Source organism: Bos javanicus, chromosome 25 (assembly GCF_032452875.1).
Source record: "Bos javanicus breed banteng chromosome 25, ARS-OSU_banteng_1.0, whole genome shotgun sequence".
Taxonomy (NCBI): Eukaryota; Metazoa; Chordata; class Mammalia; order Artiodactyla; family Bovidae; genus Bos; species Bos javanicus.
In genome coordinates, this window is record NC_083892.1 from 34,309,948 (window position 1) to 34,334,793 (window position 24,846).

The following is a 24,846-nucleotide window of genomic DNA, read 5'->3' on the forward strand; positions in this document are numbered from 1 at the left end:
TAGAAACCCATCTCATGTAAGGCATAATGAGATATCCAATGGGCACCTAACAGAAATATCAAGCCGGGCACGTGAGCCAGTTTTCATTGAGACCTACCTCCCCCACCCCCAGGGCTTGGAAGTTTAAGTCATTCACCCGAGAATCACAAGGAGCCATGATTTAAACTAAGGGTTCATTTCCTAAGAGAAACGATGGAGCCCCAAAATGTGCAATCCTTTTTCGAGGTCAGTAAACCCAGGCCTGATTCCCAGACAGAGGCACTTTCCAAAATACAGTTTTGCCCCTCCCCCCATCCAACCACCTTCTTTGAGTGGTGAAGGGGGGAAAAACACCAGGTCCAATCAAACCTTCGAAAGCAAAGGAAAATTTCAACTCGTTAAATAAAACTAAGCAGCACTGACATCAGATCTGTAAGTTTATTTGCTCAATGTACGACAGCTACATAATGACTCACATTCATGATATTCCATCACTGAGGAAAACTGCTAAGAATGGTCCGTGTGTGAAAGAATTCCTTAGAGAAACACGGAGTTGGAAAAAAAGAACCACTGATTAGACCTTAAAAATAGTTCACTGCATAACATGACAAAAAGCACAAAGGCTCATTCAGAGAACATATTCAGTGTTCTCCTACACTGTAATAGTTATAATTTCACCATGACAAACACCAGACATTAAGATTAAGCTAACACTGGTGTTTCTTTTGCTCCCCCCCAAAAAAACAAAATGTATAACTGCATGTCACTATAGCAACATCCAAAACAGATCAATTTGTTACGATCACTATTTGGTAGAGCAAACTTTACCCCCAAAAGGAAAAAATTAAATTAAAAAAACTTTAAAAAATTTGAAGACTTAATTTTTTTTTGTCATAGGAATACATAACACCTACAGTATAAGTTAATAAATTTCAAGCTACTGTATAGAAATACAACACTAGCATGCACAATATTGTATCAATAGAGTAATGGAGGAGTAATCATTTCACTGGAGAGACAGTATCATAGGCAAGTGCATTTCTTTAAAAATAAAGAAAAGAAAAGAAACCATTCAAGCTGCTTAAATATCAAGTCTCCTATTCCCTCTTCATTTTTTTTTTTAGCCCTCAGATGTGGTTTTTATCTTGCATTATTCTAAAAAGCAGCCAGAGCCAAAGCTGAAATTTAAAAGAAAAATAGGTTTTGTAATTCCAGTAAATCATTTCCAAATGCTACAAGGGAAGGACACAGCACTGCTCACTGGACATGAAGATAAAATTAAGGAAAGTCCCACCTACCCCCCCGCCCGCCCCAATCTCTTCCCATCCATGGCATTGACCTTAGGCCCCTGCTAGGGCGCAGAAGCTATAAAGCTCTCTTCTCTTAGTTCTTCTGGTAGGCTCGGTTAATTGGGACTCGCTCCAGAGCACATGGAGGGGGCCTTCTAAGGAAAGTCATGCTGGGTAGACTGTGCCACGTGACGGCATCGTCACTCTTCTGTCTTCACTGTCACCTGGACCCTGGGCACTGTGCATTTCACAACTGGAAGCTCCATTCTGGTTTTAACAAAATCAACTGTCAGGTTTTTCCTCAATTATGACTCATTCCTCTGCCTGCCTAAATAAAACAAAGAAACAAACAAATCTGGTGTTGTTACCTATCTCAGCAGTTCATGCTATTACTTGTAAAAAAGGCTGAACGCACATGCAACAGGTCGTGTTTTCAGAAAGACTTATCCAAAATGAGAACGAAGGACCTAAGGCTGATTGAAACAAACGTGTGGAAAGAGCGTGGTGGTTTCCATCGATTCTAAAACGTGCCAAGATGGCACAATCCAATCTCCAACTTCTATATTTTCATTAAAAGGAAAAAAATTAGAAAAAATTGTGGTCAAATAGGAGTTGAGGATTTATTATCTGATAATGATGCTATTTTCCTACAACAATTCTTTGGGGAAGGAGTGTTTTCACGGAGGAAAAACGGATACACGAGGTTCCCAAAACTGGACAGAATGTTCATGGAGAGAGCTCTTCCTTCAGGATTTTTCTACCAGTAAGCTCCTAGCACCTGAATTTTCACACACTGCACCACGAACCTTCTCAAAATGACCGCCAGCTTCTACAACCCAACAGCTTTTCAACCCATCCGTGTGCATGCTGTGGGAACGAGGTACAATGAGGAAGACCCAAGAGAGGAGACAGACGGCAGTGCCACCCGAGGAAGCTGTGGCAACTGAAGAAAACCCAGCATTTCTCTGGAAATATCAGCATGATAAATGACATACAGACCTGAATTTTCTCTAGTTTTGTGGTGTTCAATGCTTCTATTAAAGTGATTAATCGTTTGTTGTGGTGGATTTAAGAAGAAAGAAGGACAAAAATCCCACAGCCACCTGCCAAGCACCTATTAACCAAAACCTAACAAGTAGTTCTGATTCTCCTCAGGCAAGCCTGTTGGCCTAGGAGACAGAGAACAGCAAAACCGACCTGGATAAGGCTGAACAAGGATGTTAAGAGCCAAAATAAAGAAAAACACACAATCAATGGCTTGATGTTAACATATGGCTGTAATGTAGAAATACTGTAAACTGCAATTTAGTGTTAATACTGTCAACTAATCTGAAAACTGGCATGGCCTAAACCATAAACAGACCTTACGTTCTATCATCTTGGGATTTAATATTCCATGTCTGCTAAGAGTACACCCTGAAAAACAAAATGCACAGCTAAAACAGATGAGCTAGGAAGTACCCAAAACTTAAAAGACGAGAGCATATGTACATAAAAATCCTTACTGGAACCACAGAACTTACTGAATGAGGGCCATTCCATTTTAAGTTTTCTTTTCATCTTAAAACCCTATTTTCTAGCAATAAGTTAAATTAAAGACAGCTCCACTTGCATTAATCTACAGAACAGTCCATATGCCAGTGTGAGGCTGCTATTCCAAAACCAGCACAGCTAGCCTGACTTTCCACTAGTGGTATTTTGGCAAAAATGTCAAAAGAGGCGATCAAAGACAGGACAGGTCGTGGGTTTCTCCCTAGGAAGGTCATCCCTCCCTTTCCCTCCCCCACCCGACCCCCGACTCATGGGAAAAAAATAAAGACTGCAGTAGTAGCATCAGCGTGCGCTGCCAGTCCACCTGGGGGCCTTAATTGTTGCCTTCGCCGCCGTCGTCGTCTTGCTGGTCGCTCGTCCAGAGCGTGAGGTTGTCACGGAGCAGCTGCATGATCAGCGTGGAGTCCTTGTAGGAGTCCTCGTTGAGGGTGTCAAGCTCGGCGATGGCATCGTCGAAGGCGGTCTTGGCCAAGTGGCAGGCTTGCTCCGGGGCGTTCTGGATCTCGTAGTAGAAGACGGAGTAGTTAAGGGCCAGGCCTAATCTAATGGGGTGAGTGGGCTGCATGTGCTCCTTGCTGATCTCGTGGGCTTCGCTGTAGGCCTTCTCAGATGACTCCACGACGGTTGCCCTCTTCTCGCCGGTGGCGACTTCGGCCAGGTAGCGGTAATAGTCCCCTTTCATCTTCAGGTAAAACACTTTGCTCTCATACTGGGTCTCGCTGCAATTCTTGATCAGGTAGTTATCCAGCAGGCTCAGCACATCCTGACATACGGCCTCCAACTCCTTCTCTATTTTTTCACGGTAAGCACGGACCATCTCTATTTTCTTCTCGTTACCGTCGGCAGATGTCTTCTGCTCGATGCTACTGATAACCCTCCAGGAAGAACGGCGTGCCCCGACTACATTCTTGTAGGCCACAGAGAGAAGGTTTCTTTCTTCATTGGACAGTGGCTCATTCAGCTCCGTCACCTATTGAAGAGGAAAGAAGAAAGAGTTGTTATGGTACAGGTGATGCCAAGTTGGGCTAATCCTATCTTTCATGCTACTAAAACACAAAGATGGATCAGCTGATTAAAGTCATCAACACACAGACTTTAGGCTATGTGAGTACATGGGAGGGAGATGGAGAGGGAATGAGCAGCAAGAAGGGGAGAAACCGCAGCTGGCTCAATGGTGCATGAACCCCCGCCTCCTCCCTAGAGGACACACGTGCTCAGCTGTTTCTGGAAAGAACTCTCAAAGTCTAACGCTTAGATGAAAAGCCAAATTTTGATCTAAATTACAAACATCAACAGTTCTCTTGAGCAGCATTACATACACACCAATGCCAAGGATTTTAATTAGAGGTGCCTTTTATACCTCATCAGTTTGTTTGTTTGAAACAGAAACCAGAATGACAGCTTCCTCCTACTCTTGCCCTGTCTGGCAAACACAAGTCCCATTTCTTTTGGGTGAGGGTATCTTGCATACTTGGTGAGAATAGAGTCACCGTCAACTTGACTTTGAGAAATACGCTTTCTCTGCTCTTAAGAAGATATAAATTCCAGGCACTGGGCTGATTCTATCACTGAGGTATTAGCAACTTGGGGAACACGTGTTTTAGTGTTTGGATACAATTAGCAACAAGATGAAGAGAGGAGCAAAGCACTTCTGAGCTGAGGTGGCCAACAGGAATTAATGTTTCTTTCAACCATGCATTTCTAAAGGGTCTCCATCATCCCAAACACCAAGAGCCTTGAGCAAACCAAAGCGACAGCACATCTATGTTGCATATTTTTGTGACTACCAAACAACTGCATGTAATCAAGAAATTAGATCAAATGACTAAAATTACATTTTCTTGTTACATTACCTGATTTCTGTGATGTCAGAGCCATACACTTTAGGCTCTTGTTGCTCTTCCCTGTTTTTCCTCCCTCTTCTGAGGTCACACTTTTACTTGTCTGGTTGACTACCACATCCAAACCGGTACATACACAGTCACCGGCAGTATCAGAAAGCCCAGACCATGAGCTCTTTCCTCAGATTTTCAACAGAGATGTTTCCCTGCCTTCATCCTCTCAGGTACCTGCACTCTAGTGGTAACCTACTAATTGCAAGCAGCTTCTGCTCTTTGTTCTACTTCTGCTTTGTTCTGCCTTTGCCTAGAGCATTTACCAGTGTTCCTGCCTGGAAAATACTTACACAAGAACCAGGTTCTATCTTCTGTGAAATCCTGCCCACTCCACTCCTCCCACCCCCAGTTAAACTGGCTACTCTCTGTTCACCGTGCAGATTACAGCATCCTCGTAATGTTCTATTACTGCCAGATATGAAAGGTGGTGGGACACAGTCCAAAAAGATATGCTGTGCTGGGATTCCAGGAGACTTTACTTGTGTATGGATCACTTACATGGGGTATACATATCCCTCTTTTATAAAGGAAGGAGTCGAGTGGGAGATGGTTACGCTTAATGAAACTGGTTATGTGACTGAAATATTTCCTCTCAGAATTAAGGCTTCCCTGGTGGCTCAGACAGTAAAGAATCTGCCTACAATGCAGGAGACCCAGGTTCAATCCCAGGATCAGGAAGATCCCCTAGAGATAGAAAAGGCAACCCGCTCCACTATTCTTGCCCGGGAAATCCCATAGACAGAGGAGCCTGGAGGGCTACCATCCATGGGGTCACAAAGAGTTGGACATGACTGGGCAACTAACACACTCTCTCAGAATTAAATCAGAATGTAAACCAGACTTAGAGGTTTATATGCTTTGCTTACTAATTCTCACAACATCTGGCCAATAATACATACTCAACTTCTTTCTAAACTTAGGGTTTTCTTATGTTACCTTTTTATTACGCCTTACTGATTCCCCACTCTAATGTGAAGCACAAATAGCTCTAGCAGAGGTGGCCGAGGGGAAACAGATGCACACTGGGGGACGAGGTTTCGGTACCTCAGCAGTGAAAGTGCGGTGTCCTAACTACTGGGCAGCCAGGGACAATGTCCTGCACTTTAGCTCTCCGTGTAGGAAGGCTCTGCATTTCTTGTGTCATCCAGCCTGTCTTCCCGAATCAAGTCTCGCTTCTCTGCTCCAGGTGGTTCTCCAGTCCTTAGCTCCCTATATCACTTCCTTTCCGTGAACTTTAGTATCACATAGCCTGGAATAACTCCCCAGACTAGCGTTCCAACAGGCTGCAGCCTCTGTAGGCCTGAGCCCTGCACACCACAGGCCACCCGCCCATAGTCACTGAGTGTGCAGATACTGAAGACTAGCCGCCTCTGGTGTAACCTGAGAACTGTCTCCCATGCAAGAAGCCCCAGTACCTAAGGCCACTGGGGTCGGCTTCAGGCCTTTCCCCTAAATCATGCCGTCCTTATTTCAAGAGGCAGGGACTATTTAAAGTCCCAGTGACCTCAGCAGCTCTCTATACTGTTACGTCTTCCGCTGCGGGGCTGCAGAGCCCAAAGCTGGCCATTTGCACTTATGTAACGCTTGTCCAGTTGCCTCAGGCAAACTGGACATGAAGATTATGAAATGCCAACATCACCTTTAGATACAGTAACTCAACCACATTTGGAACATACCCAGATGTTCTCTGCTACTGCAAAACTAAGTTAGAGGGGAAAACCTTTAACACTTAAATAAAAAAAGTCTGTTCAAAGGCACTAAGATGTCTCTAAAAACCTTAAATCAGGGTTTTGTTTTTTTTTTAAATCCTTAAGATCAAAATGACTTGTATGAGAGGTAATCTGTGGTTTCTAATTAAAATAGAGATCCCAACCATACTAGTTTCAAAAGTCAAGATAACTTTTAAGGTCAAATAAATTATTCACATAGTGTCCTAAAAAGGTTTAACCTAGATAGAATGAGTATTCAGTGTGGGAGGGTGTGAGATGTGCATCATTTGGAAAGGAAGGTAGTGTTTTTCAAAACAGCCACTGAACTGTCTCTAAGAACAGACCATTTGCATATATGGTTCCCCAAGCATGCTGTCATGGCTACTGGAAAACGTGGCAAATTCTCCAGTTTTACATTCTGTTTAAAAATAAAATTAAGGTTTCTCTTTTCAACTCCTATGATACTAGCTCAAGTTCAAATTTCTTTAGTGAGTTAAAGACAGCTTTTAGCAGAAAGGTTAGAAAAATCTGTTATTCTCACCAACAGTTTAAGAAACAGAACGCCCCAAATCCTAGCTGCTAAGGCATTGAGACATTAATTAGCGTCAACTGTTCTCCCCTAACAGTTTATGAGGGGAGAAACCTTCTCTCCCTAAGATTAGCCACTCTTGAGATTCTTGGAACGTTACTTAGATGACTTTCTGACCCCTGTGGTCTTGGAGCACCAAGTCATTCACAATTCTTCAACTTATCTATTGAGAACCTTAAACTGTAATGAATGCAACTTGGAATGTTTAAACTCCTTAAGTAATAACTTCAATTAAGCTTACTTTACTTAAAATACGAAAAAAAAAAAAGGATTCCTAAAGCAGCGAAACTATTCTGCATATTAATACTCCAATGGCCGCACACTTGTAAAAAAATGCCCAGACAGTGCTAACACCAAGACTAAGCCTCAATGGAAACCATGGGTGGTCTGGGCAGTAATGATGAGTCAGTGCAGGCCCACGAATGGTAACAAATGCATTCCTCTGGGATGCTGACAGTTGGGGAGGGCTGTGCATGGAGGGAGGGGGCAAGGGGCATATGGGATCTCTGTGCCTTCCTCTGTGCCCCCAAAACTGCTTTAAAAAAGTCTATTAAAAATATATATATATATTAGCAGACACCAGGTATAACATTTGGCCCCCTCAAGCATTTTTGGTCCTCCTGCGTTTGGAGTGCTATCACCTCAAAGGGCCAAGAGGCTATGAAAAGGGTAAATGAACACGCTACACCAAAAATAAAAGAAAAACACGAGAAGACACAAGACGAGCATCGGTGTCCATGTTATCTATATTCTGAGCACAGGGAAAAATAACCCACTGCAAGGAAATGTGACACTGCTGTTTGCATACAGTTAACCATATATTCTAGAGACGATCTGGTGGTTTAGTCGCTAAGTCATGTCTGACTCTTGCGACCCCATGGAGTGTAGCCCGCCAGGCTCCTCTGTCTGCGGGATTTTCCAGGCAAAAATACTGGAGTGGATTGCCATGCCCTCCTCCAGGGGATCTTCCCGACCCAGGAATAGAACACCAGTCTCCGGCACTGCAGGCAGATTCTTTATGGACTGAGCTATGAGGGAAGCCCAGAGACGACCTACTAAATATCAAATTAAAATTTCTGAAAACAATCTGAAGTTCATGTCATGCATATCCGGACAAGACGCCTTCAACTTAAAGTACAGTGTGTGCAAAAAAAGAGTTAACACAACAGGCTTGAGATTGCTATCTTTAGAAAGGTCTGCTTGCGAAGCTGACCCTTGGCTAGCATTTGAGAACTAGGATTCTGGAAGGGTTCCCACTAGCCCCGATTAAGAATGGCCCATTGGCCCTAAAAAGTTTGTCCAAACAATGTGTTCCTTCCAGAAGTCTTGAATTTGGTATGTGCGAGGCACAAAGTGCTCCTCGAACACGCCTCAGAAAGACCTCTGGGAACTGAGTCTCTAATGAGCTTCCTTCCCAGCAGACATTTCACACACAGTCCACCTGAGTCTCCAGAGAGAGGAGACTCTTAGACCTGGCCTACTCTGATCTTCACCCCAAGGACCTTTCCTCTTTGCTGATTTAGCTTTGCATCCTTCCACTGTAATACATCATAGTCAAGAGTATGGCTCTGGACTTCCCTGGCAGTCCAGTGGTTAAGAATCTGCCCTGCAATGCAGGAGACTTGGGTTCAAACCCTAGTTGGGGAACTAAGATCCCACACGCTAAGGAGCAACTAAGCCCGTTCGCCACTAGAGAATCTGTGCACCACAATTAAAGATCCTGCGTGCTTCAACTAAGACCAGACACAGCCAAATAAATAAATTAAAAAAAAAAAAAAAAAAGTATGGCTCTATATGCTGAGTCCTGGCAAACCACTGAACAGGGAGGGAGCCTTAGGGACGTCAATTACCTATTCATTCTGGGAAACTCGATAACATGTCACGTAAGGTCTGATGACGAGAAAAATACAGTTAAAGGCCACCGCTTACCAGGTAAGTCACCAAGCATTCACCAAACACCTAGCGTGCGTCACATCATACCTCACTGTACCAAAGACAGAACATTTGTGAGATGCCCTCAAGGTGCTAGTTCATGAGGAGGAAACACAAATGTATTCACGTTAGATCACCAGTCACAGAGACTCTCAAGGCAGCCAAGTCTGCCTGGGAATCTCATTCGTTAGGCTTTTAAAAGGCAGCAGCAATGATCTTGGATAAAAATTGTGCTGCAGGGAAACATTCCAGGAAGAGGAACGTCCCAGAAGAGTCAGGGAACTTCCACGGCATATTCAGGGTTGAGCTCAAGGCCTCAGCGATGAGGGGAGCTGCCGGAGAACCTGCGCTTTTCTGACAGCTGTCAGGTACCGTGTTCTTCTCGCAACTACCCCGACATGGTGGACCTTATACTCGACAGGTGTGCTGCAGAGCAATGAATAGACTTTCCCCTCAAAATCAGCCCACTGACAGACAGCAGGGCAGGGACACGAACTCAAGTCCTCTGGTTTCAGATCCCAAGTCTCTGATGATGTAAACCCTGCAACATATCACAGAAAGAAACAGTTTCTCCAACACAGGCAACACCTTGTTTCACTGCACTTCACAGTACTGGGGCTTGGAGACTGACGGTTTGGGGCAGCCGTGTTTTGCCAGACTGATGGCTAGCAACTTTTAACGATAAAGTACTTTTTTAATAACAAGAACCTACTGTACAGCACAGGGAACTATACTCAGTATCTTATAATAACCTGTAATGGAAAAGAATCTGAAAAACATACATACATATGTACATATATATATATCTTATAATAACACCTGTAATGGAAAAGAATCTAAAATATATATATATAAAAAAAACTGAATCACTTTGCTATACTCTTGAAACTAACACAAAACTGTAAATTAACTATACTTCAGTAAAAAAGATGTACTTTAAGACATGCTACTGCTGGGAATTCCCCTGGCGGTTCAGTGGTTAGGACTCCATGCTTTTACCAATAAGGCCCAGGTTTGATCCAACTAAGATTCCACAAGCCCCACAGTGTGACCAAAGACCAAAAAAACCCCCAAAAACCTCACCCAGTTGCTAAAACGAATTTAAAACCAATGGGTAATAGAAAAGTGAGAAAAAGGAATTGAAAAAAAGGAAAAAATTATATACATAGTTATATATCTATAACTCAAAGTCATTCATTTTATAAATGTTAAGTTTTCTCCAATCAGACCAGCAAAACTTAAACATTTTGATGACTGACTGTGAAGGCCGACAGTGCGGATAAACAGGCACCACCACCATCCATTGTTGGACATCACAGATTAGTACGAACTTCAGGGAGGGCAATTTGGAACAACTATCAAAATTAAATACTAAAAAACCTGACTCTGCCATTCCATTTCTAGAAACGGATTCACTGTGTCATTTCTAACAGCTAAACTCTGGAACCACCTAAATGGTGGTCAACGGGAGTCTGGTTTATGAACATCCATACAAGGGAATTCTAGGCAGTCATTTTAAAAGTATTGGTATATTCTCACTGTATCTCTAGAAATGTTTCTAGACATTTCTGTATCGCTGAAAACAGAGTGGCTGAGAGGCAGTCAAGGTTGATGAGGTTGAATTTTTGACCTGCTACCAGTAGTACCTATTCAAACAAAACCTCTCCATAATTTACTCAATTAATCACATCCACCAAACTTTTTCGAACCAAGTTTAAAAAAAAAACCACCTTAAAGCCAGCAGTTTTATATGAGCAAGTTTACTAATGTAATAAATGACTAACTCAAGCCCACATCTGCTGCTTTGCACTCACCACCTCACTTCTACCAAGAATACCTTTAAAAATAAACTTAGTTGCATAAAAATCTTTCATTATATCTTTACACAGATTAGGACTGATATATAGTAGTATACATACCACAGATTTTCAGCCCTGTTTCATTGAACTAATTACTAATTTAATTCTAATATTTTCCCAGTTTATTCACTACTAATCTTATGATTCCCAAATACCACTGATTCAAGGATATCTGCTGCAAAAACAAGGACAGTATTATTAATGCTATAATGTGCATCTTCGTTTCGTTCTGAGTTTAATACAATACTTCCAGGGTTTCATTCTTAAATCCCGACTCTTTGTTTAAAAGATATTTAAGAAATACTCATATATTCTGTATTTTTCTAAATAACTTTTGTAGTATCAGAAATGAGTTCTTTGACCAAAATTATAATTCCTCTTTGGTCCTTCATATAACTCTTTATGATTCAGTATTGTTATTTCCATTTTAAAGAGTAGAAAATTAAGGCTCAGAGCCAAAGAGTGGAACCCAAGTCTCATGGCTTAAAATCCCATATGCTTTCCACTATATGACCAGTTCTTAACCTAGGAGGAGCTTCTTGTAAATACTCTCCTTAGCAGCCCTAACCCTCAAAGACTCAGTACTGCATGGGATCCACACACGTCTTTCTCCAGGCGAAGAACTGCAGGTCAACGTTCCTCAGAATGTTGAGTTATCGACTCATTCATTCCACTCCTGGGGCTGCTAAGTCTCTTCAGTCGTGTCCAACTCTGTGTGACCCCATAAGACGGCAGCCCACCAGGCTCCCCCGTCCCTGGGATTCTCCAGGCAAGAACAGTGGAGTGGGTAGCCATTTTCTTCTCCAATGCATGAAAGTGAAAAGTGAAAGTGAAGTTGCTCAGTCGTGTCTGACTCTTCTTGACCCCATGGACTGCAGCCCACCAGGCTCCTCCGTCCATCTTTTTTCAGGCAAAAGTACTGGAGTGGGGTGCCATCACCTTCTCCCCATTCCACTCCTAGGGATACACAAAAGAAATGTGCCAAGGTAGAAAAAACCCTGCTCCAAGTCACCAACACCCAGACCCAGGTCTCACAGTCTTCCTCATACTACACACTCCTCTGCTCTCATGTTTTTCCTACCACCCAAAAAGCACTTCCAGAACTCAAGAAGAAAAATTTTCTGTAAGTCATCCTTTAAGCCCTAATTCAAATATTGCACTTATTTCCTGAAGCCTGAAAAATTCGCAGGCAGAACCAATTACTGTTTACTCTAAGTTTCACCATGCACTTGTTACACTGCTTATTTCTCATGCCTCAGGGTGTAACCCTGTACCTTTTTTCCTCCTCAAAAGATTAAAGTCCTTAAGAGCAGGCAGCACACTGCACTCGTCAATGAATCACCACACAACCTAGTCACTTCCCAATGTTTGCTAAGTGACATGAATCTCACAGGATATATCCAGCCCAGACTAACTGCATAAATGGCCCACAGAACTCCTTCCAACTGTGTGTATGCGTGTGTGCTTAGTTGCTCTGTCGTGGCCGACTCTTTGCGACCCCATGGACTGCAGCCTGCCAGGCTCCTCTGTCCATGGGGATTCTCCAGGCAAGAATACTGGAGTGGGTTGCCATGCCCTCCTCCAGGGGATCTTCCCACCCTAGGGATTGAACCCAGGGCTGCCGCACTGCAGATGGATTCTTTATCGTCTGAGCCACCAGGGAAGCCCAACTCCGTGTATAGCCTCTTCCTTTTAAGTATGACTCTGAGGCTCCTTCCATCAAGAACAAGCATGTACTTCACCTCTGTCATCTGAATTTGATCGTGCGACTTGGTCAACGGAGCATTAGCAAGTATGAGGCAAGCAAAGGCCCCAAAAGTGCTTGTGAATCGGGGCTTGCTGCCAGGAACCAGGCCAAGGAAGCCTGGTTCACCTGGAGACGAGAGACCACGTGAAGAGGCCTTAGCCTCTCCATAGTTCATCTGGCCCCCAAGGAGCCCCCAGCAGCCCCCAACTACCTGGCCAGTCCACAGAACTGAGACAAATAAGAAACATTTGTTTCAGGTAGTTTGATACAAACAAAAACTTAACTACTATTAAGCTGGCTACTGTTAGGTGCCACCAGCACCAAATACAAGAACAGTTGAATTTTAGGGTCAAGGTACAGGACTTGAAGCAAAAACAAGGCCACTTCATTAGCCCCGATTCCACCCATTGCTCCAACCTGATCTCCCTTTTCAACAACTGGGACATAAGCCAAAGCTCCGCAGCACGCCATTTAACCCCACACGTCAGGAAACAGATATGCTATGCTCCAGCACACCCTTGGCTAGCAGTCAAATAACCCTATTCTAAAAATTAGCTCAATCAAAATTAGCTTAACAGGTTTTTATATATACAAGCCCATACTGAGTCCCTCACAATCATCTCCTCTTTCTTGCCTTTTCTTTGCTTCTCAGATTTCTCCTGGAATCGATGTCATGTTCCCTTTCTTTGGGATTGTTGACTTGTGTCCAGACCTCTGGCCTGCCATGCCCTCAAATTAATTATAAACAACAGTTCGCTTTGATCTCATCAATTCTGACAACTTATCCTCAAACCACACCTTTGACCTCATTCACAACCATTCATTTTAAAATTGCTTTATACTGGATTATTGTTAACTCCCCATGTGTTAGTTGCAGCTATACAGCAAAGTGATCCAGTTGTACGTATACATATATCCATCCTTTTCACGTTCTTTTCCCAGAGCTTATTACAGAATACTGAGTTCCCTGTGCTACAGACTAGGTCCTTGTTGGTTATCTATTTTATATACAGCAGTGTGTATATGTCAATCCCAGACTCCTAAGTTACCCAACCCGCTACAACCACCACCGTTGAAATCCAACTCCTGGGAGTCTGCTGGCTGTCCAGTGATTAGGACTCAGAGCTTTCACTGCCCTGGCCTGGGTTTCAGTCCCTGGTCAGGGAACTGAGATCCTACAAGCCATGTGGCACAGCCAAAAATAAATAAGTAAGAAAATCAAACTCTTATCCTCCAATATTACCAGGCCTCACTCCCACCAACTAGATTTGCTCTTAAACAATCTCCTTTTTCTTTCAGCCCCTTCCCTTTAGGCTTTATTTCTTCCTTGTAAGGCAGATCCATCAAATTATTTCTGCATGAATATCAACTTTCCTAAGCCTCATCCTGCTGCTGCACCATCCCTAAATCCTCAATCAATACAACCACCCAGCCTGCTTTCTACTCTTACACCCAAAACAGAGGGGAGAGAAGAGGATGAAGAGAGACCAACAAAAAAAAGCCAGACTGTAGTCACTAGGAATTAAGGCTTTTCTTTAAACCTCAGGCTGGGCCCCTCTTTCCTGTACTTGCCCATTAACATGTAGTCCAAGTTCAGGTTTACAATAAGTAAACGATCCCTTTAAATTACATCTCCTACTTTCTGCAACATCAAGTTTCTGAAAACAAGTCTAACTTGTTACCATTTCTCCACCTTTCATTCACTCCTCAGCCCATTATTACTGTTACAACTGTCTTCCTACTTCACATATCCTGTGTTCTCCTGTCTTCATCTTAAATCTTGTTCCAGGCACCACAGAAGTGTGATTCCCTAGGGTTCACATTTTGACTCTGACTCTCCATTCTGCCTGGATGACCTTATTGTGCCTGGTTTTAACTAGCATGGATTCATAGGAGATACCCACTAGAATCTCAGTTCTATGAGGGCAGGGGATATTACATTCTCCAGGTCTGAGAGTAGTCTGGTCATTAGTGGTTCCTAAGTAATTTGTTTCCTTTATGAAGGAGTAATAAGTAACTCTGAGAGCTTAACCTGTGCCATGCACTCTTCTAAGGGCTTTTCCTGAGTTAACGTGTAGCCATGATGTCTCTACTGATTGCCACTTAAATGTTTCCTCAAATTCAGCATGACAGCAACTGACTTCATCTCTATCATTTCTCCTTCCTCGTCTTCCTATCTCCAGCCATCAAATTCTCTCTCATATCCGCCCTCACTGTCCCTGCCCTGGTCCTCATCCTTTTAGACTGCTGCTGCTAAATCGCTTCAGTCGTGTCCGACTTTGTACTACCCCATAGACGGCAGCCCACCAGGCTCCCCCGTCCCTGGGATTCTCCAGGCAAGAATACTGGAGTGGGTTGCCATTTCCTTCTCCAATGCAGGAAAGTGAAAGGTGAAAGCAAAGTCGCTCAGTTGTCTGTGGTCGCTCAGTGGTCTGCAGGCCGCCGGACTCCTCCATCCATGGGATTTTCTAGGCACGAGTACTGGAGTGGGGTGCCATTGCCTTCTCTGCCTTTTAGACTAGACTCTGCAATTATTTATCAGTCTTGTCCCACTCTCCTCCTATTCAATTTCCACACTGCTGTCATGGCTCTCAACAAACCAAAAATGGGATGAGGATCCCTTTCTGCTGAAAATCCTTCAATGACTGTCCATAGCCTAAGAAAAATTCAAACTCTGTAAGGCCCTTCGTGAACTGGCCCCTCTCTGGACTCATTTCCTAACATTCTCTCAGGGCAACCAAAAGTAAGGGTGTGAATCATGCAGCAGATTCAGCTGTCTGTACATTCTGAACCTGAACAATGCCAGGCCCTCTGCCTGGACACTCCTGCCTCCAGCCTTCTCCCCTCCACACCCCCACCACACCCCTACCTCTGCTATCGTTTCCAGGAAACCTCCCGACACCCAGGGTGACTTCAGTTGTCCTCGGACTCCACAGCACTGGGCTATCCTTCTCTTCCTGGGTGTTGAATATTCCCACCCACTGATGTTCAATAACCCCCCCTCACAGCTCTGTTTCCCCTGGGTGATTTCTGGATCAGTCCACTCTGGCAGTTCACTTCTCCCACTGCCTAGAGCACCTACAAAACATTCAAGTTAACATTCTTTTCTTCCTTTGATCTTCACTGAAACCCCCTAGAAATATGTTTCCAAAAAAAACAAACCAACATGTTTCCACACTCCTGCTTGTGAATTCCACACAAGATAGTATTACTTTTGATGAACAAAAAAGTCACAGCTTCCTCCCATTTCTTTCAAGTGAGGAATACTCTTGCATTCAGCCTAAGCGGCATCCTTTACTTCTGGGCAATATCTGTAAGATTCCAATGGCAAAACCATGGTACTTATCTCCTTATGCCAAAAATTACAAGTTCTCCTTCGGTAAATGATACTTAAAACATACCAAGATCATGGGACCAAATATTTTCTAAAAGAAACCAGGTTACATTCATATGCAGTCTTAGGGCTCAAATTTATTTATGATAAATACACTCACATTTATCTTAGTGATGTCCTAAAGAAGTTTGTTCTGCACTTAAAATCTAAACAACCACCCTCTCAGGGACAACTAAATGGAAAAGTATTAAATATACAACAGTTTGAAAGAATTTCAAAGCTTCTGCAAACAATGGAACACTGACTAAAAATTAATGAAAACAGGTCATTGAGATAACAGCTAAAAGATCATCAGTCTCCATATACACACCTTACCTATGACTCTTTTTTGAAAACTAAAAAGCCTTTTAAAGAGGCTGAGATTCAGAGGGAAAAAAAAAACTTTAAACTCAAGCCTTAAGCATATTAAACATTTATGCCTATAAAATGGGACCATCACTTTTATAAAACTGTTGTGAAATTAGATGTGGAAAAATACAGCCAAAGTGATAGTCAATGTTCAATTATATTGCAATATTTTTATTTAAGAGTGGGGGTAACTTAAAGTATTTTTGTCTTCTCAAAAAGATCATTGTCAGTGCAGAAATCTACAGAACAGATGTGAAAAGTCACACCAAAAAGCACACTAGGTTTTCCACTGTGGACCAGATGCTTAGTTTAATGCACCAACACTTCAGGATAATGCTATGCCGTAACAAATTATAGTACTCATGTGATTTTCACAACATATATAAACACCTGCTAAAAAACTGGTCTTAATCAGTCTTTATTAAAAAGTTTATTATGTGTATATACAGCCAGCCAGATTAGGAAGAGAAAAACATGACCAAAATGCAAGAGTACCATAAATCCAAAGAAAGACCAAGTGATAAAATCGTTTTGGGGGGAATCTATACGCTACACATAATTCTAAATAAGTAACACCAATAGAAATGTATTTTTTTTTTTTTAGAAATGTATTTCATGCAAGTTTTAAACTTCAATTTGTTACTACAGCTGCTTGAGGTTTTTACCGTCTTGTTTTTTCTTCCTCAATAAATGAATCTAGTTCCAAAAATCTAGCCTTTTTCTGCACGACTTTCAAATGGTAAAAAATAAAAAGGCAGTACACTCACCCATTATTACTGATGTCACTAAATTGGTCAACTCCATACTTCTGAGCATGGATTCGAATTCAGGATGTCTGGGCCCAGACGGCTAGTGTGTATACTTTTTGCTGCTGCTGCTAAGTTGCTTCAGTCGTGTCCGACTCTGTGCGACCCCACAGACGGCAGCCCACCAGGCTCTCCTGCCCCTGGGATTCTCCAGGCAAGACACTGGAGTGGGCTGCCATTTCCTTCTCCAATGCATGAAAGTGAAAAGTGAAAGTGAAGTCGCTCAGTCGTGTCCGACCCTCAGCAACCCCATGGACCGCAGCTTTCCAGGCTCCTCCGTCCATGGGATTTTCCAGGCAAGAGTACTGGAGTGGGGTGCCATTGCCTCCTCCAGTGTATACTATCTACCTACCTACTTTTACCTATTCACACATACAACCAGTAGTAGCTGACTTAAAGGCAAAAGTGATTTTTAAAAAGATGCTTGGCAAGCAACGAGATGGAACAAAAGTAAAACTTGTTTCCCCACATCATTCTCAACAAATCAACTGGGTTTTAGCACTCCTATCGAATTGGTGGGACTTCCCTGGTGGCTCAGTAAACAACCCGCCTGCTAATAATGCAGGAGACGCAGGGTTTGATCCCTGGGTCGGGAACATCCTCTGGAGGAGGGCATGGCAACCCACTCCAGTATTCTTGCCTGGGAAATCCCATGGACAGAGGAGCCTGGCAGGCTATGGTGCAGGGGGTCGCCAAAGAGTTGGACACAACTTAGGGGCTAAACAACAATCAAATTGGTGATAATAGTCAGAACTGAGAAAAACTATCAGCCTCTCTTGTCCCCTTCCCAAAAAAGGCAATAGAAAAGAAGTCCTGTAATGAGAGAACCCTTCTGTAAACCTACAGCCACAGCATCCTCTTTCCCACTCAAGACTCATCCGGCCTTTTTCTCCTCATGAGCAAAGGCTGATGGGAAGCAGTGAGTGCTTTGGATGTCAACCGAAGAGAAACACTCCTCTGAAAATCTAGGAAAAACTTCATCTGCCATCTGGATTAAATGCTTTAAGCAAGAAACTACACTCTGAGGTTGCCAAATTTGAATGTAAAGCGATCTTGCCGGTATCTGGAACATTTGTGGGAAATAAGGGGTAATTTTAGGTCAATAAAAAGCCATCATGCAAGATGGTAAATACCAAGGGAACCAGAGAGTAGTAAAGTATACAGATGGATGACTGGCCAATGTGCTGACAAATGGTGAAATTGGTTATATGGGGTTATATCATGCTATTTATCTTTATTTTGCATATAAAGTTCCCATACTAGTTTTTATTTTTTCAACTTCCTTTTTAAAGGCACTCATTCCATCCATCCTCACTAAAGCACCAAAAGGGAGGCTTGCAGCACATAAGCTAGCAGTCAAGCTTTCCTGTTTCAACCATATTTTTTCTTTTTGGAGCCAAAAGGGCAATAGAATATCCTTGACCTTTGAACCATGGGTATGTAAACTCTAGCTCAACAATTACATCTTCCAAAACTTTTGAGATAAACACCACTACTGGTGACAGTTTCAAGTTCCTTAAAAATTCTCAGCTGTTCTTGCAACAATTCCACTTTTGGGTCTCTGTCCTAATATGCAATATGTGTTGAAAGCTTTAGCCACAAAGATACTCATGGCAATATCTATAAATTTGTAAACAGCTTAAATGCTAAACAAAAAATACTTAAAATTGACACATCCACAGGTCTCTTCAGTTACTGAAAATACTGATTAACAAAAGAAAATATCTTGAAACATCAAGGGAAAAATTCAAGGTACAAAATCCTGTAGAATGACATGATGGGAATATCCCTGGAATATGGATTATGGATACTTGTCATCCCTCCAAGAAATTGTCTAGTGTTCTGAAGGCCAGACATTTTGTCATCAGTTGTCAGTTTCAATGGTGACAGCCTTCCAACAACCAGACTCCCTTAGAAGATCAGAGCATGCCCAAATTCAAGCTGGACATACTCATCCAGCTGTCCTTGTCTCAGAATGCTATTCTGCTGTTCTTATCCTATCCTGGTTAATGTTCCTCATCCTCATGGATTGGGTCATTTTCAACCTACTTAAAAAAATAAAATAAAAAATCCAGGATCTGAACTCAACATCTGTTTTTATTACACAGATGTAGTGAGAGTCCAGAGATGAGTCATACGTGGATCGCGGAGTATGATTTGAAAAGAACATCTATCCGTGGGTCCAGCCATGCCAGACAGGCCCTCAGGTAAGAATGAATGTCCTGGCGGGAGTGTGGGATTGGTTTGCAAGTTTCCATGCCAGGCATCTGCTGCAAAGACACACTCATTCGCTACTTCACGTTAGACCCGCACAAAAGGAACACTGTGCTAAACTGAATGGCACTGGATTGCACCCATCAGTCGAAAAATTTTAAGCTGATTTTGACATCCTTTAAGTACCTCGCTCATAGGCAACTTTTTTCCTAGATCTTGGTTAACTGAATATGGCAGCTTAAGTGTCGTATTAATAACTCCTTTCAGAAAGCTCAAGGGGTTTGAAATGATCTCTCTTCAAAACAAACCTGTGTTTTTCAAAGCGTTCCTCCTGTTACCTCTTAGGCTTCTCTCACTTCTCACACGGCCACAGCTGCTCTTCACACTCGGCCGTGGGGAGGGGGGAAGGGGATTCCTCCCGCGCTACCGTCATTCCACGTTCAGCTGCCCACCGCCGTCACTGTCACACGCCCAGCTCTGGCACCCTGCTTCTAGTAACAGAACTTTCAAGAGGGAAAAGCTGACACTACACCTGGATCCTGCTCACCAAGTCTGGCTTTACACCTCTCCAAAAATAAGACATTGCTACCAAGATTAAGACCAGTGAGTTTGCTTGGAATTTTTTTCATGTCTTATATGTAAGAACACTCTCATTTCTACCTACCTATTCACAACCCAACTAAAGCTATGCACCCCATTAACTGTTCAAATTAGGTAAAGGAAAAATCTACTTCTTGGGACACTCTTCTAAGTAATATGCTGACAAAAATTTGGTTTAGACTTATTCAGTTCTTTCAAAAGAGCGAGAGAAAAAGACTAGTCTTAAAAGATTTACAGATTTTTATTGTTTCTGCAAAATCATGGAACCAATCCAATGTAACCATTTATTTAAAATTAAAGCTTTCCTTTGGGAATTTTTGTTGATCGCTCTTCCTGTAACTATTTTTTCCCTCCTAAATTAGTAAAATCAAAATTTCAAGGATCTCTGCAAGTGCCAATCTAAAGTAAGATAACAGGGTTTGGTACTAAACCAAAACTAATACCTAAAAGGGAATCTGGGGAGGACAACAGAAAAATGGTTATGAGAGCAAAGGCTGTAAGGCAGCTCGCATTGGTAGACTTTATAACCTAGAAAGACAATGGGTGCCCCATAATCACAGTTGTTGAGTCTAACAAAAAGAGCTTAGAAAATAAGACAAAAGACAATGGCTTATATATGACTTTTTTCTCTATTAAATGTATATAGGGCCTTTGCCTACTTTTCTTCCTCATCTCATGGAATCTGGGAGGAATACAGAAATAATCAGATGCCCTGCCAGATAAAAGGGTTAGGGCTGATCATACCAGAGGCAAAACATTGCTCCTGACTGCCTCAGAAGCACCAAAACAATGTATTCAGCGTCTTATTTATGGGAAGCCCATGCGTGAACAGACTCTCAGAACTGCAGACTCTCAGCGCTGCAGAACCGCCGCCACACAGCAGGGCGAGCGTGTCTAACACAGTCAGTCTGTCTTGGGGTGGAGAATGAGTGATCATAAGAACACCAGCATAACTCCTATAATCTCCAAATAGTTAACAATAGTTTGCTCAGATTTCAGGTAAACTGTTCTTATTTGGGTGGGCATCACACAGTTTTTAAGCTCTGGAACTTTTAAAATGGAAATACGAACCAAGCCAAAAGAAGTCCCCCCTCCTTCTTTTTTTTTTTCCAGTTTAGGCTGAAAAGGTTCAGATGTTAGAAAACAAAGACAAAGGGATACTGATTACCACTGGCTGTGAGCACTTCATTACTGACACATTCCTGAATCAGTAATCATGTGCTGAAATCCAGCCAGCTATGGCCAACCACGGTCACTTTTTAAAAATATCATTTTTCCCTTTTCTAGAGTGCTACTGAATAGTACACTTGAAAATGGTTAGTTCATGCCCTGTGACTGTTACCTCAACAAAAAAGACTCAAATCATTTCCTCCACTCTTTTTAATAATTTAACTAGAGTTTGGTTTAATAAATAAATAAGGCTTCCTCCAAGTACCAAGGGATGAAATCCTCCCAGGGTCTGTAGTTAATCTAATGAGCTGTAATGAAGATATACATTCAGCAACATCTTTTATCTCGATTAAAAAAAAACCCATATGAAATTGTTTAAATAATTAGAAAAGGCACTTAGTAGTCATTTCAGTTATTGGGAAGGTGAACATAAAAAGCCAACTGTTATCTGTATTCTTCCACTCCAAAGAGAACAATTGAAGCCACATGATTTCGATTATAATAATGGCTGGCAGAACTCCACAAAGAGTCTACAGAGGTGTCATTACTCCATTAGTGATAATGGCTATTGATCTAGCCTCCTGGAAGAGCTAGTAGAAAAAAACAGAATATTTAACATAGTTAAAAAAAAATTTTTTTTTAAGTATATAGATTCTGCTAGGAAGGCATTTTTACGTAACTAGGATAGCCTTTTGCCACTAATGCCCCCCTGCCGCCAACACACCATCAAATGTTTATCCCAGTAACGTCAACATTAGTTGCCTAGAACCTTTTCTCCCCACCCCCTCCCAAGGCAAATACCAGTAGCTCAAGAGGCTGTTAAAATCCAAAGGACAAGTCAGTATTGTCTAACAAGTAGGAAATATATAGGTGTTCGCTTCTTTTTAGATACAAGCCTACACATTTGTCTTAAAAGACTAAACTTCCTTCTTCCCTCTTTTTCAAAATACTCACATATTTATTTCTATCTTGGTCGCACACCTATAACTATCACAGGTCCTGTTTATTACCTAGGGTACCTTCACTAGATAGGAATAAATTTCACCACTCTAGCATCTGGAGGAGTTAAACCTTAGAACTCACTTAAGTGGTAGGACTGAGTATTTTCTATCTTCCTGTATTTTCCAAATTCTGTGGTGACTTATATAAACAAAGAAACAAGTCTTATAGTTACCTTTTTAAAGCATCTACATTTTTTATTTAATCCTCACAACTTTTCAAGTAGGTGTTGACCCATTTTACAGATGAGAAAAGGAAGGTCAGACGTAAGACCAATTCCTCAAAATCACAGTGAACAGATTTGCTTTGAAAAACGTCTGCTTTATTTTATAAAACTGTTTTCTTTCCTCCATACTCCATTAAGGAGCATAAGCATGGCGAGAGAAGTTTTCCAAATCTCAAGCTGAAATGTCTGTAGCAGATTCTCATTCCCTAACGTTTATTGAAAATGCCCTAGTAGGAAGTCATAATCTTTTTTAAGGTTTCTATTAAAACCTGCCGAGTTAATAATTTGCAATAAACCCACATATACCCCTACACTATGAGTAAAAACATATTCTTGTTTTAAAAATTTCCATCTCTATCCCTTCAATGCCCAAGATTATTATTGAGATGAATGTTTAAAAACATGACTGTATCTTATAAACTTTCCAGAAAATTGGAAATAGGAAAGATGAACAGGCATATCTACAGATCCCTGGTGTGTCTGTGTCAGGATAAAGGACATTCTTCTTTGGGGGACCAATTCTCATCTGGCGGAAGAGGAAGTGCTCAATTCCACCTGGCTTATCTGCTAACTTCTGCATTACCCTGGACAAATGCCATTTGCATACTCCCTACCAGCCCTGAGGTGCATTGCAGCCTCTGTGTCATTGTGTGTGACATCACTGGGTTGCTATGGATATAGGTGCGAGGTCACTCGCTTTCCTGTGAAACTAGAAATACGGAAAAATTAGAAGAGTCTAAATAACGTGAACTAAAGATATTGATATCCACTGAAGTGCAAATTATCATTTGCGCCTTATAAAGACAGCAACTGTGACAATATATTAATACAGCAGTACTCCCAATTTCAGAACCAATCCTCTTCCTTAATGAGATAAAAATCTTCTGTGTTAATGTAGCTGGTTTAAATGTAAAGGCATCAGCTTTGTCATCTCCTGTGAACCAGTAAAGTTATTCGAGAATTAATTAATCTGTAATGCCTATACTGTTTCATTAAAGGTTTCACGTGCAAGATACACTCCTGTATCCGCTGCACACTGGAGATGCATTTTAAAACCTTTGTTACATAAGGCAGGAAGTTAGATATTAAAATAGTGAGAGACTGAAATCATTAGATGTATGTTTCATGTAGTAATGCTCAATACGTCCCCCTCCTCTAATATCAAACTGGTTGACCGCCCATCAGATAAATGTAGCATTACTGACAAAATGGTGCAATACAGGCAGGAATCTGCAAAATGCGACAACTGGAGATCAGTATTCTCTTTTCATCAGCATTGAGGATGCGCTAGATTTTTTTTTTTTAAGCTTCAGATGTGTCTAACAAAACAAATTAAAAAAAAAAAAGACTTTTTCCCCTTTAAAATAACTCCTCCCCAGCCTCCACCCAGTCTAGGCTCTCTGCAATATGACAAATGCAGAATCTTCTGGAATGACTTGATACTGCCTCCCACCACCGCTTTGTTTGCAATATCAGATCAGAGAGAATATTTTTTTCAACTTAAAGGAATTTCAACAGATGTGTGCCTGTATTTAAAAAAGAAACAGCATATGTCACAAATTGAACCAGTCGGCTAAATTCATAACCTTTATTTTAGAGACAATACCTACCCTTTCAATACGAGCACACTAAGAAAAAAATGGAGATGACATATCGAGAACAATCAATGAAAACGCTAGCGAGACAAACGTGCCCCCCCTTCCTAAAGGCAAGAAGAGGGCTTGCTTTGGGGAATGGAGAGAGGGGAGCCTTTTGTTAAGAAAAACGTGAGCAAGGAGGTTTCGATTTTGCACCATTGAGTCCAGATTTTCAGGAGAGCCTACATTTTTTCTCGAAGAGGCTTTAAAGGATCTGTCTGCAGAAGGCAGTGGGAACATTTGGGGAGTGGGGTGGGTGGCGGGGGGGAGTATTAGAAAACCCGGAGACCTGCTGAGTGAATGGGAAAGGCGCCGCCCAGACATCAGGGAGAAAAGAGGAACCGCATCCATGCGGTCCCCCGCCCCCACACGCCCAGGCTCTGGGAGGAGGGGAAAGTGGGGCACAAAGGATGCGCACGGCCCCCCGCTCAGGTCCCCAAGCCGACCCGAAGGCGCGGCGGCCGGAGACCCAGCTCCCGAGCCCAGCCCCGAAAAGACCCCGCCCCAACCCGGGCGCGCGGGGAGGGCCGAGACGGCCGGGCCGCCGGCCCTGGGGGACGCTCGGGGAGAGGCCGCGTCACACACCTGGTCCTCAGTGTTCTCGGGACCCTCCCCGGTCCCCTCAGGGGCATCCAGAACTGCAGTCGCCGACGGGCGACTAGTCCCCCGGGCAGAGCCCGTGAAGGCCCGCGTCCGCGAAGGGGCTGGGGCGAGGCGGAGGGGGAGGGGAGGGGAGGGGAAACTCACGTTCTTCATGGCCGCGGCCATGTCGTCGTAGCGCTCCGCCTGCTCCGCCAGCCGGGCTTTCTGCACCAGTTGCTCGCGGTCCACCATCTTCACGGGCTGAGTCGGGCCGGACGAGGATGATCCGGGGCGGCCTGGAAGGCTCGGAGGGCGGCTGC

At 42.7% G+C, this 24,846-nt stretch overlaps 1 protein-coding gene across 1 annotated transcript; it reads right to left on the reverse strand.

The window, feature by feature from the left end:
- Nucleotides 1–403: 403 nt before the first annotated feature.
- On the reverse strand, nucleotides 404–24,778 carry YWHAG (tyrosine 3-monooxygenase/tryptophan 5-monooxygenase activation protein gamma). The gene is made up of 2 exons (XM_061401971.1): nucleotides 24,692–24,778; nucleotides 404–3,789 (listed from the first exon to the last, which is right to left on the reverse strand). The coding sequence occupies exons 1-2, from the start codon at nucleotides 24,776–24,778 to the stop codon at nucleotides 3,133–3,135; spliced, it is 744 nt and encodes a 247-aa protein (XP_061257955.1). The 3' UTR covers nucleotides 404–3,132.
- Nucleotides 24,779–24,846: the final 68 nt, after the last annotated feature.